The sequence below is a fragment of the Telopea speciosissima genome, chromosome 4 (assembly GCF_018873765.1).
Source record: "Telopea speciosissima isolate NSW1024214 ecotype Mountain lineage chromosome 4, Tspe_v1, whole genome shotgun sequence".
Classification (NCBI taxonomy): domain Eukaryota; kingdom Viridiplantae; phylum Streptophyta; class Magnoliopsida; order Proteales; family Proteaceae; genus Telopea; species Telopea speciosissima.
This window is the reverse complement of record NC_057919.1, coordinates 67,367,593-67,392,254: the sequence shown is the minus strand read 5'-3', so window position 1 is coordinate 67,392,254 and position 24,662 is coordinate 67,367,593. Positions and strand designations below refer to the sequence as shown.

Sequence of the window (24,662 nt, the reverse complement as noted above, 5' to 3'; positions counted from 1 at the left end):
CCATGTACTTTCGATGACTATAGCATCTGAACAAAAACTTAGATCTCCGTAGATCCTGAAGTGAACCTGATACATCCAATATTCACCGGGCCAATCAGCTGCCGCCACGTGTCACAGGACGACCCGCTCCTGAACCAAGGGGAACGAACAAGGGTCCCAGCACCAGGGCGCGGCCAGCACCCAGGCATGGCCTCACCCAGGCGCGGCCTGCACCAGGCGGCCACACCCAGGAGGCCTCTCACCCAGGCGCGGCCCCACCCAGGCGCGGCCACCACTCAGGCGCAGCCTCACCTAGGCACGGCCACATCCAGGCGCGGCCTGTCACCCAGGCGCGGCCTCTCACCCAGGCGCGGCCACCACTCAAGCGTGATCTCACCTAGACGTGGCTACACCCAGGCGCGGCCTCTCACCCAGGAGTGGCCTCTCACCCAGGCGCGGCCTCACCCAGGCGCGGCCACATCCAGGAGTGGCCTCTCACCCAGGCGCGGCCTCACCCAGGCGTGGCCACCACTCGAGCGCGACCTCACCTAGGGGCGACACACATCCAGGCACGGCCTCACCCAGGCGAGGCGGCCACTCAGGCATGGCCTCTCGCTCAGGCGCGGCCTGCACCCAGGCATAGCATCGTGGGCACAAACGTGAGGTGGGGGCCACTCACCTATGACCCGATCGTATCGCGACAGACTCATGTCACCACCAGGACTCTAGGCCACTGCTTAGAAGTCATATCATCTAGAAGGATTCAAGCACCAAGGACGTTATCACCACACACGGGTATCTATCTACCAAGGATCTTGATACCACTAGGACACTCCTCCCGCGGGAGATGATCAATCGTGATAGAGCCCCGTCACCCAGGGCCTCTATCCACTCAACGGCATAATCGCCATCAAACCGGGACTCTCCACACCGCCATACGCTACTATAAAAGGCAAGGTACACAACCCCATCAAGGGACATCTAAACTCATACTGAATAATCACTATTCATCTATTTGCGCCAGGAGATCTAACTTTGGCATCGGAGAGCCCTAGGCCGACCACACCGGTTCTCTCTCGTGACCCCTTTGGTCCACTTGGGTGACGGCACTCGCAAGACCGCTCAACGATTTCTTGATGCAACAGTTGGCACCGCTCGTGGGAACGACGCTAGCCATTACGGCTACTAGCTCGCTTCCATACTCATTCAATGGCACGAAGGAAGACTACCACCACCAACAACGGAGCAAGGAATGGATCCCCACCCCGAGTGCTCTCGCCCAGCAGCCAACGACCAGACCATGTCCCTCCGGAGGAAGAGATCCCCCTTAATGACAGTTCGTGATCGCCGAGCCTAACAATGACGAGGCCGACGATGTGGTGGTGGAGGTGACACCGACCCCAATGCTCCAGCCCATCGTGGGTCGATCAACGACCGCAATGACAGCATCCTCGATGAACAACGACTCTTTCAAGAATACTTGACGTAGCGCGGCGACGCCTCATCGTCGAAGGACTTCACCATCGCAGGGTGGAGTCCGTACTCGACAACAACCGAACCCTAGGAGATCATCTCCCGGGGGCGTGAGATCAAAGAGACTAGCGCGACGAGCGACCCCCACTCCGCAGGGGAGCCTTCCCATCCCAGAGAACAAGGGACCTCTCGCCACGGTCGGAATGTGGGAGGACGCCAACACCAAGGGCGAGGGTGTCTAGCCCGCAGAGATCGGTCCGAGGTCTCGTGTTTGACGGACGACCGGAAGAAAGTCACATACCACGACGGTCGGACCTATATTGAAGAAAGCCCCTCACCTTCACGGCAGATTCATCACGGCGTAACCATTCCCCATCCCACCAACACTCAGGCGGGAGGGGACATCCAGAGAGAGAGCGTGAACGGGGTCGCAGCGAACGTCCGGCCAGCGTGGGGGCGGACACGGACGAGGAGCTCGATCAAAGACTCCGCGACCGGATGAGAAGTGGAAGGGTTGAAGAAGCGGACCAAAGGCGAGACGCATTCCATACCCGGCAACACCCCTTCTCGGCAGAAATCATGTCGCCACACTACCTTCCAGGTTTCGACTACCCACCTTTGAACTCTACAAGGTACCACTCGACCCCAATGACCACATCAACTACTTTAATGGCATGATGACACTGTATGGGGGGTCGGACGTGGTCTCCTATCGGGCATTCCCAGCATCCCTCAAGGGAGCAACTACATCATGGTTCTCCGTGCTACGATCGAGATCTATAGGCTCGTCGTAGAGCTATGCGAACAGCTTCGTCACCCGCTTCCAAAGCACACAGCGTAAGAAGACCACCAATCCATCAACGTGGTACGAATCCCGGGAATCTCTCGGGAATACGTTACCAGGTTCACCAAAGAGTCCCCGGAGGTTCGAGACTTGGATGACCGTGACACAAGATGCAGTCCTAGTAGGAGGTATTAGGGACCGGACTCGATCAAGGACCCGACACGTCATGAGACCAGGACTATGAAAGAGCTCTTGGAGCGGTGCAACGAGTTTGCAAATATGGCCGAGGTACTACAAGCTAGAACGAAAATAATCGAGGCCAAGCCACAAGACAACAAGAGGTCAGCACCGATGACCGTAAAGAGGGTAAGAGGTCAAGGACAGAGCTCGACAAGAGAAGGGCGACCGCCCATCTAGGAGGACAGACCGCCGCCGAGAGAAGTGAGAGGGCAAGCACCCCGAGTTCACACCATCAACACCACCAGGTCCCGGATACTCATGCGGATCCAGGACCGTGACTTACTCCATTGGCCACGACCCATGCTAGCGGGACCGAGAAGCGAAACCCTAACAAATCGCCTCTTCCATAAAGAGAATGGGCACAACACAGAGGAGTGCTATCAATTGAAGAGAGAGATAGAGCAACCGGTAAGAGCAGAAGCCCGAACAAGTATGTGAAGGGGAGACGTGACAACTCGCCTGGCCAAGGAGATAGAGGTTGCGGCGAGACGAATGGAACCGAGACGAGAAGAAAGAAGAATAGATCAAGAGAGAGACCGCCCGTAAGAGCGAGATGCAACGGTAACCTAGTGGCACCAAGGGACCTCCTATCCTCATCATACTTGGAGGACCGGGACAAGAGTCCACCGGAAAGCTAAAGCTCATGCCAGGTTCGTGGGAGTGGCAGAGAAGCCCAAGAAGATAGCCAGGATCGAGGCGGTGATCTCCTTCTCGGATGAAGACTTGGAAGGACTAAACTTCCCGCATGAAGATGCCCTGGTAGTACGTGGAGGTAGCTAATCGACTGCATACGGTACTGATAGACACAGGGGCATCTCGTTGACGGACTCTCCTTAGACGCCTATCGACAGTCGGGTTCGGGGACGACCAGCTCAAACCGAGCCCACTTATCTCCATGAATTCTCATGTGCCACCGCCTCCATCGTAGGTACCATAGAGCTACCCGTCACCTTCGGGTACACCTCAACAAGTAACCATTATGGTGAATTTCATGGTAGTCAAGTCCGTGGTGTCTTCAACGGCCTCTTAGGGCGACCATCACCGACACCCTTAGAGGAGTCATATCACCACTTCACCTCGAAGATGAAGTTCCCCACCGAGAATGGGGTAGACAAAGTCCGAGGAGATCGAAGAAAGCAAGGGAGTGCTATGCCACCTTTATGAAAAAGAATAATGGCAACACCTGTGGAATGGCACTCGCTTAGAGAGCATGGTCATGACTGGAGAGATGAACTAACAGAGAGAAGGGAAGGCCGTGGAAGACCTCATCACCTGGCCCTCGCCAGAAGACCCCTCCAAGGTCGCTCAAGTTGGCTCGCTGCTAAACAAGGAACAGAAAGAAGGGCTTGGACACCTCCTCCAAGCGAATATGGATGTCTTCGCATGGTCGACCTCCGACATGCCGGGAATACCACATTCCATAGCAAAACACCGACTACATATCGACCCAACTAGGAAGCCTGTTCAACAAAAGCGGCGTAACTTCACCCTCGATCGACAAGCAGCAATCAAGGAGGAGGACGAGAAGTTAAGCCGATCAGGGTTCAACAGAAAGGAGAAGTTCCCAACCTGGCTTGCCAACGGGGTCATGGTACCAAAGCCAAATGGGAAGTGGAGGAGGTGTGTCGACTATACCGACCTGAACAAGACATGCCCAAAAAGATGAGTACCCACGCCCGTGATCGACCCTCGACGACGCCACCACCGCCATGAGATGCCGAGTTTCATGGACGCCTACTCCGGATACAACCACATCCTCATGTGTGAGGATGATGAGTCTTACACCGCATTTCGGACGGACAAAGAAAACTCTCGCTACCACGTCATGCGTGCCGTTCGGGTTAAAGAATGCGGGGCCACCTATTAGAGGATGGTCAACAAGATGTTCGAGGAGCAGATCGGGCGCAACATGGAGGTATATGTGGATGACATGCTCTTAAAAGCATCCACGCCAGCCAACACCGACCGACCTAGAGGAGGCATTTGCAAGATCTGAGGAGGAACCGGATGAAGCTAAACCCCGCAAAGTGCTCCTTCGACGTAACGTCGGGAAAATTCCTGGGGTTCATGGTCTCACCATGGAATAGAAGCCAACCCATCCAAGATCAAGGCCATCCAAGAAATGGCACCTCCTCGAACGGTCGTGGAAGTGCAGAGGTTGAATGGAAGGGTCGCGCCCTTTCCAGGTTCGTGTCACGATCAGTGATAAGTGCTTACCATTCTTCAAAACATTGAAGAACCTCCGAAGCCCTAAAGATTTCACATGGACGGAAGAGTGCCGAAGGCTCAAGAATTGAAGGAGTACCTAGAGAGCCCACCACCGCTTGGGCGACTCGTAACCTAACGAAGAGTTGCAGCTCTACCGGCCGCCACCCTCGTCGCGGCGGGCAGCAAGATCGCTGAAGGAAGAAGATAAAGTCCAGAGGCCCATCTATTACGTCGGCCATGTCCCGATCGATGCAGAGACCAGGTACACTAGGATCGAGAAGGTAGCCTATGCATTGGTAATGGCAGCCAGAAGCTACGACCATACTTCCAAGCCCATACCATCATAGTCCTCACGCACCTACCCCAAGAAGATATCGCACAAGCCGGACGCTCCGGAGATTGATAGCATGGGCGGTGGAGCTAAGTGAGCATGACATCGAGTTCCAACCAAAGACAACCATCAAAGGCCAGGCTCTTGCATTTCATTGCAGAGTGTACCTGTCCGAGATCGAGTCGAAACAGGGAGCCGAAGAGAAGGATCACGGATCGTGGGACATGTTCGTGGGACGGGTCGAGCAATGCGGCAGAAGCGGCGCGGGTCTCATATTAACCAGCCCTGAGGGATTTCGTATCCAATATGCTCTCCGATTCACCTTCCAAGCATCCAATAATGAGGCAGATACGAGGCATTGCTAGCTGGACTCACGGGTGGCCAAAGCCATCCAAGTCACACACCTATCCACCCGGAGTGACTCCCACTGGTGGTGAATCGTGTGAATAGAGAGTACGAGGCAAAAGATGAAAGGATGGCATCATACCTAGCACGTGCTCAAGCATTGATCGAGGGTTTCATGAAGTTTGAGATGGTTCGAGTTCCCAGGAGGAGAACGCGCCCCTGACGCCCTATCCAGGCTAGCCAATGAGGAACTCAAATTTGGCCAGCAGCTAGCTATGTTGAGATCCCGCATGAGCCAACGTATAAGGAAAACCAGGTTAACGAGATCATGGAGGGACCTAGGCTGGATGGACCCTCTACTCAACTACCTCCGAACGATGTCTTACCGTAAGACAAGGCCGAAGCAAGGAAGATCGGGATGAGAGCCGCAAAGTACACCATCCTAGACGGGTCTGTACAAGCGGGGGCAACAAACCACTACTCCGGTGCCTAGGACCCAAGGGGGCGAGTACGCCCTAGCCGAAGTCCATGAGGGGATATGTGGAAGCCACATGGGGGACGAGCCCTAGCCTACAAAATCCTTCGCCAGGGACTATCCCCACGAATGCAAGAGGAGGCCATCCAATATGCCAAGAAGTGCGAGCAATGTCAATTGTTCGCCCAGACCCCATCTACTCGCCACCAAGCTAACATCAATCCTCAACCCCATACCTTTTGCCATGTGGGGACTAGACATCTTAGGCAACTTCACCGCAGCACCGGGAAACGAAAGTACCGGTCGCCGCAATCGACTACTTCACCAAGTGGATTGAAGCTAAACCCTTGGCCAAGATAACAGAGACAGAGATGGAGAAGTTCGTCTGCGGCGACGTCATCTACAGTGTTCGGGTACGGATCCTCGTCTCGCATAATGGAAAACAATTCAATAACCCTAAATTCCAAGCATTCTGTCACGCTACAACATCGACTATCGGCCTGTGTCGGTAGCATACCCACAGGCCAATGGTCGTGTGGAGGTCACCAACAGTAACGCTACCGAAGGAGTCAAGAAAAGGCTAGAAGGAGCCAAAGGCAAGTGGGTAGAAGAGCTACCAAGCGTCCCGTGGGGCATACCGAACTACAAAGATGACGCCCACAGAGAGAGCCCATTCCGCCTAGCATATGGCAATCAAGCATTGGGGCCGGTAGAGGTCTGCGCCATGTCCCATAGGGTTCTCGCACTTCAATGAACGTACCTATGTCGACAGACTACGGGCGAACCTAGACTTTATAGATGAGGTCCGTGAGAGAGCACTATTAAGGAACGTCGCCTACCAAAGAACGTCATCGCCAGGTACTATAATGCCAGGGTCAAGGAAAGGCTATTCCACCAGGGAGATCTAGTCCCACGGAGGGCAAGTGCATCACGCCACCAAGGCGAGAGAAGCCATCACCAACCGGGAAGGACACTACATAGTCTCCAAGCGGATACGCTCAGGGACTTATCGCTTGAAGACTCAGGGGCAAGAAGGTAGACCGCACTGAACTCACTATACTTGAAGAAGTACTATCGCAGTAAGTAACAACAATGAGTTTGGCACCACCAACAAGAGTGAGATGGCATTACGCTTTCAAGGATGAATTGAAAAAAAAAAATTCGGGAATACTTGGCTTCTTCTACTACTCAACTGAGGCTTTATGCCTAAGGCAACATGCCAACATTGAGGCTTCATGCCTAAGGCGACATGCTAACATTGAGGCTTTATGCCTAAGGCTACATGTCAACACTGAGGCTTCATGCCTAAGGCGACATGCCAACACTGAGGCTTCATGCCTAAGGCGACATGCCAACACTGAGGCTTCATGCCTAAGACGATATGCCAACACTGAGGCTTCATGCCTAAGGCTACATGCCAACATTGAGGTTTCATGCCTAAGGCGACATGCCAATACTGAGGCTTCATGCCTAAGGCGATATGCCAACACTGAGGCTTCAGGCCTACGGCGACATGCCAACACTGAGGCTTTATGCCTAAGGCGACATGCCAACACTGAGGCTTTATGCCTAAGGCGATATGCCAACATTGAGGCTTCATGCCTAAGGCGATATGCCAACACCGAGGCTTCATGCCTAAGGCGATATGCCAACACCGAGGCTTCAGTGCCTAAGGCGACATGCCAACACCGAGGCCGTATGCCTAAGGCGACCGCCAACATTGAGGCCGTGTGCCTAAGGCGTCATGCCAACACCGAGGCTCTACGCTAAGGCGTTAACCAACCAAGGTCCGAGGATCACCAAGGCACGACGCCACTACCAAAATCCCATGACTATCAAGGGTCAGAGAGTATCAACGCGCAAACAATCACCAGGAGACAATGCAGTCAAAGAGAAGCAAAAGCGATCACAAAGAAAGAGTCAAGTACATACAAAAGCAAGCATCACAATCCAAAAGTTATCATCTAAAAAGTCAACATCCGGAAAGAACATCTTATAAAATCGGGGGCATCTAGTGGAGGAGTAGCCTCCGATCCGAGAAGAGACATCATATCGCCCACCGGACGAGCAACACTCTCCTCTGGTAAGACCGCACCCTCCTCTCGCCACCACAACATCATCCTCAGGAGAGACACGAGCCACTATAGCAGCCTCGGGTAGCAACAGTAGTAACCTCGGGGAACCTTGAGAAGTCATAATCACGAGTCTTCTCCGCAATGCGAACCGCCAAGTCCGAAGAAGTCAAGACACTAGGAATGAAAGTCAACTTACTCCTAAGGTCACCAACGAGAAATAGAAGCTCTCGGAGGCCCTACGACCCCTACTAGGGGTGGAATCTCCGTAAACCTCCTCCTCCCCTTCACTAGCAACAGGGGAAGGTAAAGAAGAAAAAGTATCTCAGGGGAAGAAGACTCCTCAAGGGATCCAACCATGACCGCAGTTGGATCAGAGTCATTAGGTGATGACATGGATAAATAATGAAGCAGACTAGCTACTTGCTCAGAGCAACGATCTCCCAGACAAGAAGCTAGCAAGAAAAATGAAATGAAGACCACCTGCAAAGTATAAACAGTTGATCCATCACAGACAAGAAGAAGGAGAGTGGACAAGCATGAGGGTCCATCACACCCACGCCGTGGCCACCATAGGCGCGGCTCACACCCACAGTACACGCCCATCCCAGCGCACCTCACACCACAGCGGCGGCCACCTAGGTGCGGCCTCACGCAGGCGCGGCGACCCAGCGGCCTCACGCCCGCAGGGTGGCCACCCCAGGTGCGGCCTCAAGCCCCACAAGGGAGGCGACCCAGGCGCGGCCTCACGCCCCACAGGCGCAGCCACCCTAGGTGCGGCCTCACCTAGGCGCAGCCACCCTAGGTGCGGCCTCACCTAGGCGCAGCCACCCTAGGCGCGGCCTCACCTAGGCGCAACCCTGCATTAAAAAAAAAATAAAAAAATAAAAAATAAAAAAAAAAGGAAAAAGAAAGAGAAGGGGTCGAACTTACCTCAAGGGGAAGGCGATCGCACGGGGAGCGGACACACGACGACGCGGCCACACCACGGCACGATCAATCGACAGAGACCACCGAGGCAAGACACTCAAGCCAAGCACCACCAAGCCCTCCCAAAGAACAAGACACCAAGTGAGCACAAAGCAAACACAAGGACCCAAAATCAAGCAAAAATGGATGCTAGGGTAGGTGACCCAAAGACAAACACATGGTGGGCACCAAAAAGAGGACAAAAAACAAGAAAGAGGAATGAGAAGTGAAAGAAGAAAAAGTGAAGGAGAAGGACATATGTCTACAAAAACAAAAGAGGAAAAGTGCAGGAAGAAAGGTTTGAACCCCCAACCTCTCCTACCTCATTACTAGATTTACTGTGCAAGCCCTGCAAGGAAAGTCTATTCGCAGCGGACCCCTCACTATGTAAAGGCATCTACTCTCTTGGACATCCTATCCCAAGAGAGTGGGGGCAATTGATACATCCAATATTCACCGGCCAATCAATGTCCGCCGCCACGTGTCACAGGGCGACCCGCTCCCGAACCAAGGGGAATGAACCATGGTCCCAAAGACCCGGGCGGCTCGCACCAGCGGCCACACCCAGCGCGGCCTCCACTGGTGCGGCCTCCACTCGGCGCGGCCACACCCGGAGGCCTCTCACCCGGCGCTGCCCCACCCGGCGCTGCCACCACTCAGCGCGGCCTCACCAAGGCGTGGCCACACCCGCGCGGCCACCACTCAGCGCAGCCTCACCTAGGCGCGCCACATCCAGCGCTGCCTCTCACCCAGTGCGGCCACACCCGGCGCGCTCACCCAGCGCGGCTGCACCCAGCGCGGCCACCACTCAAGCGCGACCTCACCTAGGCGCGGCCTCTCACCCAGGAGCGGCCTCTCACCCAGGCGCGGCCACATCCAGGAGCGACCTCTCACCCAGCGCGACCACACCCAGCGCTGCCTCACCCAGGCGTGGCCACCACTCGGCGCGACCTCACCTAGGCGCGGCCTCACCCGCGGCCACCACTTGGCGCGGCCTCACCTAGGCGCAACCACACATCCAGGCGCGGCCTCACCCAGGCGCGGCCTCACCAAGGGGTGGCCACACCCAGGCGCGGCCTGCACCCAGGCACAGCATCGTGGGCACAAACGTGAGGTGGGGGCCACTCACTTATGACCCGATCGTATCGCGACAGACTCATGTCACCACCAGGACTCTAGGCCACTGCTTAGAAGTCATGTCATCTGGAAGGATTCAAGCACCAAGGACGTTATCACCACACGCGGGTATCTATCCACCAAGGATCTTGATACCACTAGGACACTCCCTCCCGCGGAGAGATGATCAATCAGGATAGAGCCCCGTCACCCAGGACCTCTATCCACTCAACGACATAATCACCATCAAACTGGGACTCTCCACACCGCCATACGCTACTATAAAAGGCAAGGTACACAACCCCATCAAGGGACATCTAAACTCATACTGAATAATCACTATTCATCTATTTGCGCCAGGAGATCTAACTTTGGCATCGGAGAGCCCTAGGCCGGGACCACACCGGTTCTCTCTGTTGACCCCTTTGGTCCACTTGCAGGTGACGGCACTCGTAGGACCGCTCGACGATTTCTTGACGCAACAGAACCCTAAAGCAATGGCTTGTTTAGCTCTCTCCCTTCAACCAACGAATGGATCTGATATCTTTCTCCAGATTCGCGAATGGTTCCTCCTGGCCAACTGTCCCTCTTACCGTTAGCAAACACAGTCCTTGCAATTTCCAATCGATCTGCTCCATTCAAGGCGGTAATATCACATCCACAAGCTATAGGATTCTCAAAGAGGAAATTGAGCCATGCGGTTCGTGATTTGACAAGAGATTTCAGAGATTTCTCTTTACGGATTTGGGCCTTCCGAGAGGATTGAAATTGTTCAAGCTCAAAGGCTTTGAGCTTACGAGCAGCTTTTGAACTAGAGGATGGAGCAATTGAAGTGCGGCGACGGAAAGATGGGGTTTGTTTAGGTGCAGTGAATAAATGAGGATATGGGGAGTGTGAAGTAGGTTTTTGGAATGAATGTTTAGGGGTGCTAAAATTGGAGATGTCTCTGAGGAGCGTGGAAGGATTTGGGGATGGTTACTCTTGCTCTCCAGCCATTCTTTCTACTCCTTACCCTACTCGGCCGAAGATGGTGATTCGTCTCTGGGTGAATCCACTAGCTGCATCTAATGGGCATGTGATTGTCGGTGTTGAGAGCAAGTATTGTGTATCGACTCGTTAATGGGATCTATATTTTGGGGATCACTACAGTTGACAGAGATTGTAAAGACTAAGTGTGCTCAGTTATTCCTCTCTCTCCCTGCTTTAGTATTGAGTTCCTGAAATTGAGCTGCCACGCCAGAAATAGTGCCCGAAATTGATCTGCGACACCTGCTCTCTTGGCCTAAAATCGAGTTGCTCCTGGTTCAGTCGGTTTCCTCTCTGTTTCTGTTTGGGGTACTCCGTAGTCCCTAGGGAGACGGCACCAAGTCCGGCACCAGAAGTAGGATTTGGAGCCGGAGCATCAGCAGCGATAGCATCTCCAATGAAGGAGAAGACGGCGAGGACGACCGCTGTAAGAACCACGAACGAAGCTTTTCTCTTTGATTCCGATTTGACCTTTCGGGCTTAATCTTCGAAGATGCCCTAATGGTTTTTGAAACAGCAGGGGGTTTTTTTTTTTTTTTGTTTGTTGCACGGGAAGAAGAAGAAGAAGAAGAAGGGGTAGGGGTAAATCTGTCACTTCAGCACCCTTTAAGGGTAGTTTAGGTATTTATAAAATGTTTAACCCATGGTGTAACTGATTAACGGACAGGGCTACTTGAAAGACATGGTAAAGTGCAAGGAGTGTTCAAGTAATTGTTTTAAATTTTGGGGAATCTAAGTAAAATGGCTATGGTACAAAAGGTGTCCAAGTATTTTATTATCTTTTTTATTTATAATTGAACTCATATACCTAAAATAATCTCTTTACAAATCTCTATCTCGTCAATTTTTATCACATCATTTATCTGTTCTAGTGTAACTAAAGTTACAGACCATATATTTCGTTTTTGTTATATTTATCTTAAAACCTTTTGATTCCAATATTGATTTCCATCATAGTTTGTAATCTCGGGATTGGTAACGATTGAGATCAAGACTGATCCTGAATATTGATCGACATCTCGATCCATTGGTACGGCCTAAGGGTAAAAAAATAATAAAATTTATTTTTTATTAAAAAGTTGGGGCAATTTTGTTTGCTCCAGACAAATTTAAGGCTATCTAGATGGATATCGGATCGATAGTAGCCGGGACTGATTCCGATCTAATTTATCAATATCTTAAAACCATGATCTCTATAGCTTCAAGTTGATGTAATCCATACTTTCATCTTATCCACTAAAACAATATCATCAACAATGTGATTAAACAAATCATAAAATAAATTAAAAGAATGAAGAGGATACACGAGACTAAAAAGGGGGTAGATCGATATACATGCAAATATGACATTACATGAAAAGCTAATGTGATGAATTTGTGGTTGAAATTTAACACTTGATCAATCTAAATCGTTTTCAACCAAAAAAAAGTCTAAATCATTTTTTGCACATCCAACGGTGAGATTCACCACATCATTCTTCCATGTAAAAAAAGGGGTATTATGGTTCATATGGTTGTAATCCATGAATAGTGGTGAGTAAATTTTCCCTTTACAATCTAATTACCGTAAGAAATTAATTCATACATACATACATATATTAAAGGCTCTATCTTACTGTGTGAACTACCTAGACGTTGAACCGGACAGCAGAGAAGTTATTCTTTGTATCCCGGAACCAGCTAGGGCGGTCCGTCTCTTCTCTCAAGGCATCATCTCAAACATTTGTGACTTAGCTACCTATATTTTCTAGTATGTAATTTTTCTTTTATTTCTAAGCAATACAACTTGGTTGCAAACACCCAAACTATAAAGGCCATGTCTATTTCGTGTTCGGCGATGTAATCGAATTTCACCCCGTAGTTGATGGAGCTTTGTAACAAATTTTTTTTACTTTTTTTTTAACATTTCGAGTATGTAGATTCGACCAAAAAGGAAAGTGGTCACTAGCCTCTACATAGCATTATTTATTTATTTTTGGTAAAATCTAAATAGCATAAGTCAAAAGGCTATGGTTACTCGAGAGCTTTTTGACTAATGCAATGTGGATTTTTTGAAAAGCAACGTGACGAATCAAAATATAAGAGTTTTTATAATTTAGATGTATGACAGTTTCACAACTCAGAGTCGAATAAAAAAGTTCAAATGTGGGGGATATCTGAAAAATCTCAAAGTAAATCATTTTCATCTTGTAACGGTTTTAATTTTTACGTCGGTCATAGTATAGATTCACAATTAAATTTTGTGTGTACATTCACTGCAAACATTCACGAGATACAACTCGTCCACTAGGGATAACCTAGAGGTTTGAAGGCTTGTTGCACATGCTAAGTGCAATATTGATTCCTACAAAAATGAATTAGGTTTTTCTTGTTTTCCTTCGTTTGCTTTAGTTTAGTTTTCTTTTTTGTTTGCTCGAGGACTAGCAAAGTTTAAGTATGAGGGGAATTTGATTAGTATATTTTATTAACACTTTTTTTGGTCTTTATTATTATGTTTTATGTCTATGGAACAGTGCTACTTGGGTTATTTCTTTGTGTTTTCAGGTCTTAAGTCTATTCTTAAATGAAAAGAACGAACAATGCTAAGGAGTTGGAAAGAAGCCTTTGTGAAACTGAAATGCAAGGAGCCAAAGTTAGAAAAAACCAAAATTCGGCCCAACTCCCAAACCCAAGTTAATTTAATATAGCCCGGACCATTGGGCCATGAAGACCAAAGTAGGCAAAATTCGGAATTCAGCTCACGGCCACATCCATAAATCCTGCGATTTTATTTTCCTATTTTGTAAAAGATAAGAAATAAAAGAAGAAAATTTGGCACCTCCTACATAGCATTAGTCAAAAGGTAGGTGTGCGCCAAGATATGTGCGATATAGCTCAATTGCTTGATGCCCCTTGGCAGCACTTGGTGCATGTCTCTTTAGAGACGAGCTAAATTCTACTTAGACAAACATCACATCAAATCATGTCGATTACTCTGACAACAGCCAGGTGGGGCATTGGGAGTAGGGTAAGGAATAAGGACGCGAGCATGTGCATCGTGCACGAGTACCAAAATGATTTCTGGAGATGCGGGGTATCGATCCCCGTACCTCTCGCATGCTAAGCGAGCGCTCTACCATCTGAGCTACATCCCCACTTATACGATGTCATACTAATTTCTAATATTTTTATTAATTAAAATATGAATATGAATTTAATAAGGGATCAACCGTAAAATTGGTATATTCTTGGCATCTAAGACTTTATAATTAAGGATTGAACAATCTGGATTAATTAGAATAGATCTCAATTCTTGAAACCGTGATTGTAGTTCTGAGTCAACTTAAAATGTTTTAAACATTAAAACATGCTTTTGAGTTTTGATAATTAAGGAATGGTAAATTGATAAACGATGGTTTGCTAACAAAAAAGTGATATCATTAGGGCGGATGCATATGGTTAGCCCCTATACTAATGCACGACCGATGAGGGGTGCATCGATCAGGGGGATTTTTTATTTTATAGGAGGTGGGATGATCATTTTAGGGGCTATGTTTGGGTGTAGGCTTCACATGACCAGGCATTTTCAGTAATATTTATATGCATTGTTATTAACAAAAATATATTATTTAAACATTTTATATAGGAATTACTTCAGCTTCGTAAACTTGAAAATTAATGAAATTTCACAAAATTTAAGAATATGTTTAAAACAATGCTGCTGCATTAATAATGGGAGGATATGTTTAGGGTTGTATTTTGTTATACTATCTCTTAATTGATTGAATGCAATGTATCATGACATAAAGAGGTTTGATTGTGGAAGTTCCAAGTGATATTAATGAATTTAGCTCGTCTCCAGGGAGTCCAGCACGCCTAGGGTGCTACCAGCTGTTGAGCTGTGCCGCACACATCCCTAGGCATGCACCGAGATGTGTGCGACACAACTCAACTGCTGGATGCCCCATGACAGCACCTTGGGTGCATGCCTCTCTAGAGACGATTCGGATCCGATATTAATTATAGCTTTTAGGTCTTGGATTAATGGGGTTAACATAACTAACCATAAACTTTCATTAGTGGGTAGAAATGGAATGCACCCTAGCTACTAATTAGGTCTCAAACAGGAACTGCCATTTTCCGTATAGTGATCGAGCTTAATTTGTTTGGTGATCCTTGGCCATGGAACTAAGTCACATTTTCTTGAACCCTTACCATTCTAAGCCATGTATTGTTATGGATTTGGTGCTCACAAGCTTCAGTTAATCTATAATATTTGCTAATTAGTTCCATTAATGGGTTGACATAACTAGAGCTATAGGACCTTTCTTCGAGGATAGTAAGTAAATAAAGTCCCCCCCCCTACAGTAGAGACTCCCTTACTCTTCAAAAGGAGCAAGGGAAAGATAGACACGTAGAGTGTTAACATACGGGATACCACTAGCATACCCAACATTTTCTCATAAAGCAATGTTTGAGAAGTTTCTCACTTTGATACTTAAAATGAAATGAGGTCTTACTATTTTAGTTGGGCCACTTGAGCCATTATTGTATCGTCCGTCTAACAAATTTTTAGTTTTGCACCCAAAAAATTTTAAATTATTTGTTGTGGTACAGAACTTTTAATTTAAAATTATATTATATTTTTTAATCCTTTTTTGTTTGTTTGTTTGTTTTTTTTTTTTCTGTTCTTTGATGAAACCATTCAAGGGAAATCACTGTTATATCTTATATGGGTCATCAAATTTTTTAGTTTATTTGTTGAGTTACCTAATTATTAATTTAAAATTATATTAATTTCCTCTCCCTTGCGTATTATTTCTTGTCTTTCCTTTTCTAATATTGAATTGGTGTCTTTTTTTTTTTTGGTAGAAAATAATGAATTGGTGTCTCCAAAACAACAAAAATGAGGGTAAGAAAAAACTACTAATTTAGGTCTTTCCTCTTATTTAATGGATGGACTTTGTAAGCGGACATGTATATATCTTGACCCAAACCAAGGTATACTTACGCTAGCATTCATTTGTCTCTATCCTTCTCCTTTTCATGCAAAATGACTTCGTTGCTTTCCAATATAGGATATCATTTTGCCACACCTTATTGTCGCAATCTTTTATGTCACTTGTTTAGAGAACCCTCTTCTTTATCATAAGTTCACCTCTTTCAAAGAATGACAATGAATAGTACCAGGGACTTCCATAAAATGAAAATAGGTGGCATTGTATTATGTTCGACATTAGTGATTTTTTTTTTTATAATTAAAACATTCAAGGGAAAGAAATTCTAAGTGAAAGTGCCAATTATTATTATTTTTGTTGAGTAGAAAAGTAAATAAGAAAAGAAAAGAAAAAATTCAAATTTTTTGAATTTGAAGAGAGAGATAGACACATAAATTATTCATTGTGTCATGATGACAAAAAATCATGACGATGCAATGATTGATGTATATGTCTATCTCTCTCCTCAAATTAAAAAAAAAATAAATTTTTTTTTTTTCTATCCATTTCTAGTCAATCAAACATAGCCTTAAACCAAGAAAGATGATACGTCACCCAAAATATTAAATTTAGTCTTAGTACTCTAGCTATCACAGCTAACCTATGAAAATATTTTAAAGAAGAGAAATTCAAAGTAGACTTTCATCTTTTAATGAAGATTATGTTGGATTTCTTTACTTAAATGTGATTATATTATCAATTGAATTTATTACTAGGATTAGCTTTTGCGAAGGGTGATAAATTGATATGTGTAACCATTGGCAAGAATTCTGACAATCCTATATGATGGACAAAATCTTCTCAAGGGGTTTTCCATGCCAATGGTTGATAGTATAATTATAAAAATATTTTAAAGAAGAGATATCAAGAGTAACTTTCATCTTTTAATGAGATTATGTTGGATTTCTTTACTTAAATGTGATTATATTATTAATTGAATTTATATTATTATTATTATTGTCATTTGTAATAACTAAAATCCCCTTGTACAATCAATCATACGAACCAAAAAAAAAAAAAACCCAATCTCAAAGGTAACCTTTTTGGACGGTGAAGGCCGAAGGTGGTCCCATCTAAAGTTTTAGGGTGTACAATCCACTTAATAAAGAAAGAATGGAGTTTTATATCTAATGATGTATTGTATACCGTATTTACGGTCTGGTGGCTTAAAGAACAAAAGGTAATAATATGCCAAAACGAGTTCATAGATACGTCTACAACTACGTGTCCTCCAGAATCTCCAAAAAAAAAAAAAATCTTATTTTATAGACAGAAGAAAGATAGAGAGAAAGAGAGAGAGAGAGAGACTCTAAAGGGAAGAAACATGGCGCTTAAGGGACACGTCACCGTTTAATATTTAGGTCATATGCATCTACTGACGTGGCAATCCCTGGATATTTCAAGCAATCTCTCTTTTGACGGTGTCGTGGGCCCACCATCTCCTCCTCCTCCGCCTCCCGACACCTCTCTGTTCACACGCAAAAACCACAGCTTTAATCTGACACCACTTTATAACCCTCCCTCCCACCCTCCTGGGACCAATTAAACTCCCATTTTCTCTCTTTAATAATTGAATTAAGAGAAACAATTTTCTGTCCGGCAGTGCAGTGTGGCGTACGCCAGCACTGATTCTTGTCCCTCTTGACCTATTCAGAATTTCACAAAGAGGAGTTTGGATTAAAGTTTAGAACGCAAGAGGAGCTTTTGCCGCTTGGCTTCAAAAAGAGTTATTCAAATCAGGAATAAAAAAGTTTCGTTTTTTTGTTCTTCCAAATAAACGAATACTTATTAATTTGATTAGTTATTTTGAGGAGTATAACGAGTTTCTTCAGGGACGACGAAGAAGAAGAAGAGGGAAGAGAGACGTTACGTACGGTTGGTCACCGATTTTGGTCGAGTTACAACCGTACACTTCGGAGCTGCTCGTTGTAATTCCATTTTAATTCGAAATTTTCGTTTCTTCCCTTCCGTATATATATATATATATAGAGAGAGAGAGAGAGAGAGAGGTGTAGAACTGTAGATAGTAAGGCACAAACACAGACGGAGGGAGGCAAAGATTGAAGAATGGACAGCCTGTGTTTCAAAGCAGGGATTCATGCCGCGGGGCTTTCTTCACCCATTTCCGTGGCTGGAGCTGTCGAGGGCCGGTCACACCCGGCGCATTTCTGCGCTCTGGGGCGTTCCACCAATTCTAATGGAGTTTCTCTGGAGAATTCGACCGCCACAGCTGCGCCTTCTCAGAGACCCTCTTCGTCATCGAGGTTTTCCTTCACGTACCCTTTTGTATCCCTCTGGCCCAGTGCCGGAATTGAGAAGAGCAATGACGGTATCGCCCTCGACGATGCCGTTGTTGTCGTCGGGAACGGAGAAGATGGACAAGTAATTGCTGGTGATGGGGCTTACAACGGTAACGACGACGGTAACGAGAACGAGCCCATGACGTCCGGCGATAAGCCGGAAAGTTGGGTTTTGAAAATTCTTCCTGTCAAGTCTCTCTGGTCGGAACAGGGTAACTCTGACATTGAGGAATTGGGGAAGCGAGAGGAAGAGAACACCGACGACGATGCGGTGAGTGGTCGAAGCGGCGAATGTTCTTGTTGCCATGACGGTGACTCTGGGGTTTGTAGTGTTGATGAAGGTAAGGAGGAGAAGGAGGAAGAGCAGGCTGAGCAGCAGGAGATCAAATTTGATAGGAATTCTTTCTCCAAGTTGCTCCGTCGGGTGTCCTTGTCAGAAGCCAAGATGTACGCTAAAATATCTTACTTGGGGAACTTGGCTTATTCCATACCCCAAATCAAGGTACACCCCTATTAGCAAATCCATTCCTGCTCAATTGCCTGTTCATAGATTTTGTTATGACCCATAATTTTTTCCATTACCGGTTTCATTTGCTGAGAATTGAGCTTTTGGAGATGATAATTTTGTGTTGTAAAAGATACAAACCGAGGAACCCCTGCTAAGCTTTTGTTTTTTTTTTTTTTTACACACTTTACTTTCATTGTCTGGTATGATGTGTCTGCATTTTAGAATCGATGTGTCTTAAGGCGACAGTGCGACTTATTCATATGCATATTTTACATGCTTGCTACCTGTCTAAAATGGATGCTTCAGTATGTCAAGATTTGGCTTGAAGCCATTAACTATTTTATTAGGGAGGATTTTGATGTAGTAGTGGATTCTGGGTTCCTCAAATTAGATAAAAGCAATTGTAAATGAAGCAACTTATCTGAGAATGCTATACATTTGTGCCTAAAAGGAAGATCTGGAAAAGTTTGTGATGGTTTTTTTTCCCCCCTTTGTAGATGTTATCTGTTGGAAAGTCTATGTTTCTTTCTTTTCTTTTTCCCTCTCCAGGGAACATCATTCATTCCATGATGAAATGTAGGTGCTAGTTCCTGATTTTCTTGGCCCCTTTTTTGGCCTTCAAGTTTCTGGAGAGGATTGTTGGCGGGTGTGCTTTGCATGGATACCATTTTGAAGCGCAAATTTAATTTTTTCTTAATCAGCGTCCTCATATGCAGATTTGCCAGTTTTCTTATAAATCTTTATTTTGTGTAGTTCTAGTTTTCATAATACACGTTCATTAAAAATTTTGATGAAGGTTTCCTTTTTTTTTGGTCCCCTTCTTTTATTTTTAGCCAGGAAATCTCTTGAAATATCATGGACTGCAATTTGTTACTTCTTCACTAGAGAAGAAATTACAGTCAGAAAATGGTGAAAAAGAGGAGACCGAAGCTCAAGTTCAAGAAACAGAAAGGCCAGAAGAAGCATCAGAAGGTGAGGAGCAGATAAAGAAGAATGAACACCAAATAAGTGCATCTGCTGCCTATCAGATTGCTGCATCGGCTGCTTCCTATTTGCATTCTCAAACAAAGAGCATTCTTCCTTTTAAATCCTCAAAGGCTGAAACAAAGGACGACTCTCCCGGAGATGGAGGGGCTACTGACAATATTGAAATAACAAGCTCAGTGGTGGCTTCTTTTGTGGCAACTACTAATTCAGTGACAGCAGTGGTTGCGACAGAGGAAACAAAGCAAGCTGCTGCAAAGGATTTGAATTTAGCACATTCACCCCCCTGTGAGTGGTTCATATGTGATGATGACCAAAGTGGGACGAGATTTTTTGTTATTCAGGTATATGGAAATTGTTCTATCACCTTACAACCAATTTCATACTCTGCTAATTAGTTTATGATTGCCCTACAAAAGACTGAGGGATTGCTCTTTCTGAATACACTATTAACTCTCATTTTGGATTAGATTGCTAAATGAGTGATAGAAATAGAGAATATCTATAATTCCTGGTGACTATACTGTAAATGGAAGTTTCTGTGATCAATTTGGACATCAATAAATGGTCAGCTACATCCAGAGAGTAGCCAGACTATTGGTTTTTTTGTGCTCCTTTCCCTATATCTGTTTGATTATTGAAAATCAAGCAAGTTATCAGAGTCTAGTGCGACAGTCAATTTGGTGCATCTTATCATTAGAGCTCTAATAATGCATTTGGTTGGAGTCTTTCAATATGACTATCAATATCTTAATGTGCAGGGTTCAGAATCATTGGCTTCTTGGCAAACAAATCTACTCTTTGAGCCCATTCAGTTTGAGGTAGAACTGTAATTGACTTGATCAGTTCTTTTCATTGTTCGCTAAAGTGTTAATTACCAGTTTGAGTTATTAGTGACTGATTTGATAGTAGGATGCCTTCCTATCATGCCATCTCTTTTGAGTGGTTTACAGTTACTTGTGAGATTGGTACATGATAAATAAAAGACTATCTTCTCTAGTAAAGCTTAGCCTCATATTTGAATTATATCTGTTTTTTTGGTTCAGGGACTAGATGTACCTGTGCACCGGGGGATTTATGAAGCTGCCAAAGGTATGTATGAACAGATGCTACCTGAAGTCCATGCCCACCTAAAGTCTCGTGGTGATTCGGCAACCTTCCGCTTGACTGGGCATTCTCTTGGGGGTAGCTTGTCATTGCTTATAAATCTCATGCTTTTGATACGGGGTGAAGTCCCACAATCCTCCTTACTTCCTGTTATAACATTTGGTGCCCCATCTATCATGTGTGGCGGGGATCAGCTGCTGCACAAGTTGGGCTTGCCACAGAAACATGTTAAAGCAATTACCATGCATCGAGACATTGTACCCCGAGCCTTCTCTTGCAATTACCCTGATCACGTGGCTGAACTTCTCAAGGCTGTTAATGCCAACTTCCGTAACCACCCATGTCTGAAGAACCAGGTATTGTCTGTTTACTCTTGGTGAATTTGAACAATATGCACTCTGTGTACAACCCAAGATTTAATCTACATTGCCATTTATACTTGACATCTCGGAAGTGCTAATGATTTGGATCTTGGAGGGGTTAGAACTTATATGAAATTTAAAGTGAAAAGCCTGTGGCTCTGTTTTGAAAATATAAATGTATTTTTGGTCTAGTTGTTTGTGGCTTGGTATTATTCAGGCAAAAACTCTCTCTAATTACATATCAACAGTTCACTTACCATTCAATGCACAATGTTAGTGTTTGGATAGGTGTACTAATATGTGTTTTTCTTTGTATTTGTGACAGAAACTGTTGTATGCGCCCATGGGGGAGTTTTTGATCTTACAGCCAGAAGAAAATTTCTCTCCAGGACACCACCTCCTCCCATCTGGTAGTGGTTTATACCTTCTAAAAGGCCCTGTGTCAGATTCCAGTGATGCGGAGAAGCAACTCCGGGCTGCACAGAGAGTGTTCTTGAACTCGCCTCACCCACTTGAGATTCTTAGTGACCGGTCAGCTTATGGCTCTGATGGCACCATTTACAGGGACCACGACATGAACTCCTACTTCAAGTCTGTACGTAATGTGATCCGACAGGAGCTCAACCACATCAGGAAGACTAGAAGGGAACAACGCCGCCACATGTGGTGGCCCCTCATCGTTCCTCGCAGCATCCATACCGGTTTCATCATAAACAATCTGGTCGCATCTGGCAACATGGGTCAGCACCTACCCAACTTGTCTGGTATTTTCAGGAATGGGAGGCAGACATTGAAGCGGTTCAGTAGGTTGATTGCATCACAGCACATGCCTGTGATTGTTGTGCTTCTATTCCCTGTGCGGTTATTGCTGTTGGGGACGTATGCTCTGATAAATTTCCGGTGAATTAGGGGATGAGCTCGGCTGCATATCTACGAGGGTTGTCAAATTGTATAGGTAGGACCGTAGGAGGCACTTGGCCAGTGGATGGGAAGAAAGATGATTCTTTATTTGTTGGTTTTGACAAAAAAGTAAAAAATAAAAATGTCTCCTCTTAGGATTAAAAAAGGCAGGGGAAGAGCTGTAATGTAAAGAACAGATATATGAGCATATGAATGAAATCAGAAGGCCTTGAAATTTAGCTCTGCTGTACATGCAGATTGTTTTCTTCCCAAGAAGATAATCCTTCTACAACCAGCAACTAATGAATGGTAGATGCAACTGGTTCGATGCATAAAAAAGTTAGGATGGCCACTACACCAGCACGGGGCCAATGAGAGGACGTGCAGGGCATCGCCAAGAGGGGTTTTTCACAACTTAGGCAAGAAGGGTTGGATTGTTTGAGTTTCGGAGCTAAGTTCTTACATGCCCCAGTGGTAGGAACCTTTTGGTAGGGATAGATCTGACCCCTCCATGTGGTGTGGCTCCCACACCCCATGGAGGGTTCAGATCTATCCCCACCGTCCCATGTGGGTAGCAGATCTGAACTCTTTCCTGTACCTCTATTTTAAATGCCTACAGGAAACATGTGGTTATTAAAATGAAGGACCTAATTTTGTGGAAAAGAACTATTAGGCTCCCAAATTTTTTTTTTGGGGGGTAAAAATTAGGCTACCTAATCACATGTGAAGTTTTAACCCTATCAAAGTTTGCGGTAATTGCATTAATACACATTATGGGTATTTGATTGAAGGGAAAAGGCTGGGTATGCTTAGTGGTATACTGTAAACTACCTGTTTTTCTCCTGCCCCTTAGCATCCTCCATTTGGACAAGAGTCTTGAGTTATTGCTGGCCAGGCAGAAAAAGACATCTTCCCCTTCAGAGAGAGTGGCTCTGGATCGATATCACATATGGAGGAAAGACTATTTGTGACTCTGTGGGCAAGCTAGCTAATTGTGGTATTATTTCTCATATTTGGATGGAACGTAACCTTCGGAGATGGACTTCCAACTCTCGTTCTTTAGAACAGATTTGGAATGCCATCTTCTTTGTTCCCTAATTTTTTTTCCCTTTTTTTGCCCTCGGGTTTGTATATTCACCCCTTCTTTTCTTTGTAATATGATTTTTATTCATCCAAAAAAAGAAGTTGTGGATCATGTGAGTTCCATTTAAACTATTTCTATGAATCAATTATCCTAGTACAAGTTTCTATTTGTGATTAGCATATTTACAACCAGATGAATGACAACACCAATGTCTGAGCCTATGAAATGCATTGCAACATGGACGGACATTCAATCAACGATAAGGTCAATATCACAACATCACAAAGACGGGAGCATAGTACCAACAAAGAAATAAAGATACACCCTGATATGGAAAACAATTCAAATGAGCTGAGTAAAAAGTCCTTATCCACGAAATCAAATAATAACAGAGGAACAGAGGAAAAGATTCAAACTAATAGTCTATTTAAAACTACTACCTGTAGTACACCTACCCACTATATATTCTATGTCAACTCCATAACTTAAATGGTTACTCCCATGGAAGTACCCACCTAGATTCCAACACATTAGTAGCAGTAACAGTGCCAAGCTCATGGTAAACAAGCAGTTGAATATGAAGTTATTAAATTCAATTTGTAATGAGTCTTATGAGAGGTGATATTTGAGTCAGAAATATCAACGAAATCAGGAATGCAAGTCCTGGTTAGTATATTCTTTCTGAAGATCCAACAGACAACGTGAGGTTAACGAGAAGAGAAGAAAATGAACCTATGAACTGGCATGTATTACTGGACTGGTCATGATGTTATCCAAATATGGTGCTCAACTTGGCATCACCTAGGTGCCAAGGCACCTGGCCACTGCCATGACTCGCCTCGGCACCCTAATAACTATGTACAACAGTGAGTTTCTATTTGCCATACTGAGCAAATAGAGTAATTTCTACTTGTAGCAATATTATCATTATCACAAAATACACATGGAAATAAGAATATCTAGACTAAAAAGGGCCATTACCCAGTGCTGGTCTCGCCTATGCGGGGTCCTGGGTGGGTGAGTTTGGAGTCGGTCCTAACCTTTGGCATTTGCCTTGGCAGCCCAAACCTTTAATAAGAGAGAGAACTAAAACAAATAGCATCGTATAACCAAGAGAAATCAATTGATTAATTAATAAAGGCCTGTTCTTTGGACTTGTAAAGTGCAGTGTGCAAGAATCAACGAGTTTTGGACCCTTTTTTATTTCAGAAGAATTAATGAGTATTTAATATAGGATAAGTTTACCATTATTTCCCTAGCACTATAAAATTTCTACTGGTCCCCAACAAGGGGAAAAAAACACAAGAATTTTGTTATGTCAGTGCTTGTGAGAAGACTCCTCTCTATCAAAGCATCTCCTGGTTGCAACTTATGTTTGGGCCTTAAGAGTGAAAAAAAGAACCGAAAGCATTAAAGAATCACT

General features: G+C 45.4%; 1 protein-coding gene and 1 non-coding gene across 3 annotated transcripts; one reads left to right on the top strand and one right to left on the bottom strand.

The window, feature by feature from the left end:
- Positions 1–14,079: 14,079 nt before the first annotated feature.
- Positions 14,080–14,152, bottom strand: TRNAA-AGC. The gene has a single exon. It is a non-coding gene; the product is annotated as a tRNA-Ala (tRNA).
- Positions 14,153–17,898: 3,746 nt separating this feature from the next.
- On the top strand, positions 17,899–22,211 carry LOC122657401 (phospholipase A1 PLIP2, chloroplastic-like). 2 transcript variants are annotated; one of them, XM_043852097.1, is made up of 6 exons: positions 17,899–18,003; positions 18,048–18,796; positions 19,636–20,130; positions 20,548–20,607; positions 20,833–21,249; positions 21,581–22,211. In XM_043852097.1, the coding sequence occupies exons 2-6, from the start codon at positions 18,062–18,064 to the stop codon at positions 22,157–22,159; spliced, it is 2,286 nt and encodes a 761-aa protein (XP_043708032.1). In that variant the 5' UTR covers positions 17,899–18,003; positions 18,048–18,061; the 3' UTR covers positions 22,160–22,211. The 2 variants fall into 2 exon arrangements, with proteins under 2 accessions (XP_043708032.1, XP_043708033.1); XM_043852098.1 differs by having other exon boundaries at positions 17,926–18,003; positions 18,038–18,796.
- Positions 22,212–24,662: the final 2,451 nt, after the last annotated feature.